Below are 5,920 nucleotides of genomic sequence, written 5' to 3'. Positions count from 1 at the left end.
AGGGGTAGAAGGGGGTAACAATGTTCCACAAGAAATGTACTCATTACCTTACTCATGTAACTGTAACCCTCTGTACAGCATCTTTACAATAAAATAAAGTAAATTTTAAAAAGAAAGTAACAAAACTCTGCTGCCCTCTATCTTCCAACGCAAGAAGTTTTGTGCTCTGCTTCAAAAACGAAAGTTAAAACCAGGAAATCGAAACTAAGCTGAATCCGAGTCAGGCTGGGACCAGAGGAAGCGAAAAGTACCAGCTGGACATTGGACTGCAGCTTCAGAGGAACATGCCAGTTAAAAATGGCTACAAATGGGAAGAGAAATTTCAAGAGCAGATGAGACAGGAAATACTGTGGGTTAAGTGGACCCTGAAGTTGGATAAAAACATCACTCCAGACTCCCCTCCCCCTGGGTGGATGCAGTATCAGCAGAGAGCATTTGGCAGGTAAGTGAGGTCTCCCTGAGCAAAGAAGCTCGGGCTAGCACTGATTTATCCCTTAGAAAGCTTATTAAGACCACGAATCATCACCAGCTTCTCCAGTCTGATTTTATATAAAATATAGATGATAGGAAAAAAAACAGAGTTATGTATAATTTGGGCCATTCTGCCTTGTCTCTAGTTTTCCCCTAGCAGAACTGACAGAAATGAAATATACATATTCAGATTTAGCCTTGGATGCTGGGGGATAAGTCCTTCTCTTGGCAGGGATCCAGGGGTTGGGTCCTGCCTCATATATCCTAATATATCTAGGATTTCCTGAAGGGAGCTGGAACTGAAACCAACAATTTTTAAATAAATCCTCATTTTGAGGAAGCCTCTGTACTGTCTCACTAACTCTTTTGGTTGAAGAACTCTCTAAAGTTTTCTGCAGGCTCCTTTCCAGTCCTGACCAGGCTGCATCCTTTCTCCTGGTCTCCCCTCCTCTCCCTCCCTCTCCCTCTCCTTCCTTCCCTCCTCCTCTCCTATCTTTCTCTCTCCCTCTCCTTCCCTCCCCCTCTCCTCTCTCCTCTCTCCCTCCCTCTCTCTTTTCTCTTCTATCTCTCCTCTCACCCATCCTGCTCCCTCCCCTTTCTCTCTCCTCTCTCTCTCCCTCTCCCTCCCTCCCTTCCCCTTCTCTCTCTGTCTCTTTCCTCTCTCTCTGTCTCTCTCTCTTTCTTATAGGGTCTGAGAATGAAAGAAAATGCTGTTGCCAAAAAAAAAAAAAAGTTTAAAACCTAGCTCCTGAAATTTCTATGGGATGTCCCTCCCTCATTGGCTAATTTTTTAAAGGCCCAGAAAGCATCTGGGTTATAAGAATCAGCTTCCTTTCTTTCTTACCAAGAGCCTGAGAATGACCAAGACAGCCAAGCCCTCTGAATCCTCTGTCTCAGAATATCTTGTTCCCTGACTGCCTATCTCCTACATCATGCAAGCCTGCTCCATTCCTCATGAACTATCAGCCAAACCATGCATTTTTCCCACAGCAGTCTCTCTCTTTTTTTAAAGTATTTTATTGTAAAGATGCTGTACAGAGAAGGGTTTCAATTACATGAGTAAGATAATGAGTACATTTCTTGTGGAACATTTTTACCCCTCCTTTGTATTTTTCCTATTACCCCTTCCCTCCCCTACCGCCTCAACTAACCCCCCCTTGAAGTTGTAAAGATCATGTCCAACATAGTGTCTTTTGAGTCTCATTGTTGCAATAGGTCATCCCGTGTCCTTGTTTCAGCATTTTGTTATTCCCCTTCCCCTCCCCAAATTAGATAAATGTATATATAAGATGCAGGGCACAAAATTAAATGCAGTAACAACAGGGGATATACCATAAGGGGAAGAACATACAAAAGAAACAAAAAAAATCACATGGTACATTAAAAAACAACAACAACAAAGAAAAACCTCTTGTGTCCATACTTTGCAGTTCATTTTGCTTAGAGCATGCTTCATGCCTCGGCTTAAGGCATTTCCAATCTGATTCTCTTAAAGAGAAGACTTTTTTTCAACAGATAGTGGATATAGCTGAAGATCACAGTTCAAAGTCAGCTTAGAGAAGGACAATCTATGATACTCTTATTTCCAATTGGACAGCAAAAAGTGTAAAGTGGAGAAAGTGGAGCTGTGAACACAAGTGGTAGAGTGCCAGCCTTGGGCAGAATAACTAAGGGATAGTGCCCAGGCCCTTACTTCAAGCCCTAGTATGGCACAAAAAAGATAAACTATTATATAATATATGATACTTTTACGTTAGCTGCAAGATTCATAGTTTTCTTTTTTAATTTTTTTATTTATATATATTTTATTGTTACATGAGAAGAGTACATTTCCTATCAAGCATTCCTACCCCTTCCTTTGTTTTTCCCCTACCATCTGTCCCCTCCCAACCCCTCCCTCCTCCTCCCAAGTTGTAAAGTTTGTTTTCAGCAAAGTGTCCTGTACATCTCATTGTTACAATGGATCAACCTGTATCCTTGTTTCAACATTTTTTTATTTCCCTTCCCCTCCCCAAATTAGAAAAATGTATATACAAGATGCAGGGCACCGGAATCAAACACAGTGAAAACAGGGGTTATACCATGGGGGGAAAACATTCAAAACAAACAAAAAAAACCCACATACTACATTAAAAACAACAGCAACAAAGATAAAACCTCTCTATCTTGAGGTTCATTAAGCTGAGCATCATCTTTTTTTTTTTACATTCTTTTTTTAATAGTTTTTTAATTGTAAAGATACTGTATAGAGGGGTTACATTTATATGAATAAGGTAATGAGTACATTTCGTATTGAGCATTGTTACCTTGTACTCAGGGTCTCATGCTTGCTAGGCAAGCCCTCAACCCCTTGAGCCATATCTTTCCTCCCCTAGTCTTTAGAACCTTTTGTTTTAAATGAAACCTCTTCTTGCTCTAAAGAACAGGTTTCAAGTCACTTGTCAGCCTATATAGTAGCAGTCCCTTTGTTCTGCCTTGAAAGCCAAGGAGCCATGTGAGTGTCCCTTTCCACATTAGCCAGAACTCTGTGAGCAATTCATAATGTCCTTTAATGCTTTTTAAAATGTCAGGTGTTCCTTCTAATAACACTTTTGAGATGGGGAAAGCAGCACACTTTTGGAAAATATAAAGCATGTTTTATACAGCATTGTGTAGTCCAGCACTAGGGGCTCACAGCTGTATGTCTAGCTACTCATGACACTGAGATCTGAGAATTGAGGGGTGAATCCAGCCTGGCAGGAAAGTGTAGGAGACTCTTAACTCCATGAAAGCCAGAAATAGGGATGTTGCTCAAGTGGTAGAGTGACATCCTTGAATGGAAAAACTAAGGGACAGCCCCCAGGCCCTTAGTTCAAGCCCTAATACTGGCTTGCATGTGTGTGTGTGTGTTTGCACTCTGCCATCTCTTTGTCTGTCTGTCTGTCTGTCTGTCTCTTTCACACACATACACACAAAAACACACACGCATGCATGCACATGCATGCATAAAGGATGCATTTCCTTCTTATTGATTTAAAAGCTAAGGTATGGAGAAGTACTTTCCCCAAGTCCTGTGATATAAACCATGAACTTGGATTTTCAACCAAGTGTCATTGCTTCTAGACTAGTTCTTTTCTCTAGGTCTAAAAATAGCCATGCTACTCACTGGAGGTGAGATGCTATGATAGATAGATAAATAGGGTTGGTATTAAATGACCATATGTTGGAAAAATATGCCTCTACCACTTACCTACTTTGTCTGGAGCAATTTGTTTATACTTTTTGTGAGTTAGTTTCCTTATATGGATATTGACCTCCATTATGCCTATGTTATAGGAATGTCTTTAAAGATGACATGAGATTTTTGTAGTTTTCTCCCAATAAAAATTTTTGGGAACAAAAAGATGACATGAGATAATGTAAGGCTATGAACATGCCTTTCTCAAAATACATACTTTGTAAAAAGTTTTCTGTTACCATAGTGAGGAATCAAGTAGAAATTTGTTTCCTTGTAGTATACAGAAATGGATGGATTCAGTGTTTCACAGGAAAAAGTTTTTTTATGTAAAGTATAAGCCTTTTGTTTCTAGTTTTGCGTGGTGACTGGGACAGTCTAGATCACATGAAGTTTTTCAGATTGAAAGGGATATTAGAGATGAGGTCAAGACCATTGACCCTCAGGTCAATAATCAGCTTAAGGACCCATGGAATTGTCTTTCTTCCCGCAGGTTTTTGTGTGCACTGTGCAACCGAAGTTGGACTTCTGCCCAAATAATCACTCTGTGCCACTTCTACTTGTATCCTTGGAAATCCCAGGGCCAGGTGCTTATGCGGATTTTTGCTCAGAAGTGCAACAATTGCTCCAGCTGGCGATCTGAAAATCCTGAGTTCTCTACAAAAAGTGTCACACGGATTCTGAAAAATCTGGTCCAGTACATCCTGCATGTATACTATGGATATGATTTTGAGGAGATACTAGTTATCTGGGAGGTGCCTTTGGATGAGCCTCCTAACAGAGGCAACATTGTGGGGTTTGCTGTAAGGGGCTCATTAAAACACCAAACAAAGTCTTCCCAATCTCTACCTTCCTCCCGGGAGAGCTGTCGATCCTCACCTCGTTCACGTGAGGACATTATCCCTGAACCCCAAAGACCCCTAACAGCAGGTGAAAAGCTTATGCTTATCTGTATTGTCGTGCTTTGTCTTATTTTGGGCCAGATACTACACTAAACTTAATTTTTTTAAGTTTACTTGTCCCCCCCCCCTTTTAGTTATGTAGTGGCTTATAAGCTTCTGTTTTAGTGAATATTCCTTGAAGAAATTCTCAAATATAATCAACACATAAAGGACCCAATAATAAATAAATGTGTTGTGTCACTGAAAGGTCTTCATTCATTCATTTCTTGGTGTATATATAAAATCTTGGGATTTTAGATGTACATATATAAATAATCTTAACAAGAAATATATATATATATATATATATATATATATATGATCTTGGGATCTCTCTCTATATACATATATATATATATATATATATTCTTCACAAGAACTAAAAGTAATGAGTACTATCAGAAACTTAATATGATAATACTGAATAAGCTCCTAACCCTTGAAATGCCTATGACTTAATCGTTAGGACCCATAAAATATTATTTTATTTGGCATAATGGACTTTGGAGCTGTGATAACTTTAACATATTGAGGTAAGTAGATTGTTTTGTATTATCCAGGTTTGAATCTTACGTTTACCCCAAGGGCTCATGTGTTAAAAATTGAGTACTCAGTTGATAGTCCTGTTGGGAGGTGGTCTAAATGTTAAGGAAGTGGGGCTTAGAGTAAGTAGGTCATTGGGTTGTGGTCTTGGAGAACATGTTGAGACCCTGGTTTTCCCTCCCTCCCTCCCCCACCTTCTGACCACCATGAGGCTTTTTCACTACATACTTGTCACTGTGTCTTGTCATGCAGCAGGACCCCAACAAACAACAGGTGCACTAGTGATAAGTAACTGACCTGGTAGATCATAGTGATCTGCAGTATAAGTATGGGGAAACAAAGATACAAATATATGTGGAGCCCTCACAAAGCATCTATGATTGTGGGTAACCAGCAGCTCTGAAGATAGAACCCAGGAAGAAGGAGAATTGCTGGAAATCCTTTACAAGTATCTGTCCTCTTCATCTCACACACCTATCAAACCTATCAAACCTTCCAACTGAGAGAATGAGCTACCCAAGGATGGCTTTATGGGTCATGCCCTGGTTACGGTTATCCTAGCTGTCCCCTTCCTAGGACCTCTATTGTCTATTTTACTTCCTTTGGTCATTGTATCGACACAACCCTTTAACTGCTTTGCACCCAATCCAAGGAGAGGACGTGACTCTGAAGACATATGCTCATAGGAACTCTGAGCTTTGAGAATTCCCTAAGGGAGTGAGTGCCACCTAGGCAGCAAAAAGACAGTGAA

General features: G+C 40.1%; 1 protein-coding gene across 1 annotated transcript; it reads left to right on the top strand.

Moving 5' to 3' along the window:
- The first annotated feature begins 203 nt into the window (after positions 1 to 203).
- Rtp4 (receptor transporter protein 4) lies at positions 204 to 4,833 on the top strand. The gene is made up of 2 exons (XM_042668679.1): positions 204 to 442; positions 4,179 to 4,833. Exons 1-2 carry the CDS (start codon positions 285 to 287, stop codon positions 4,678 to 4,680), a joined length of 660 nt encoding a protein of 219 aa, XP_042524613.1. The 5' UTR covers positions 204 to 284; the 3' UTR covers positions 4,681 to 4,833.
- Positions 4,834 to 5,920: the final 1,087 nt, after the last annotated feature.

The sequence above is a fragment of the Dipodomys spectabilis genome, unplaced genomic scaffold, assembly GCF_019054845.1.
Source record: "Dipodomys spectabilis isolate Male_0828 unplaced genomic scaffold, ASM1905484v1 ptg000017l, whole genome shotgun sequence".
Lineage (NCBI taxonomy): Eukaryota > Metazoa > Chordata > Mammalia > Rodentia > Heteromyidae > Dipodomys > Dipodomys spectabilis.
Note: the sequence above shows the minus strand (reverse complement) of the source record. Positions and strands in the feature narration are given on the sequence as shown.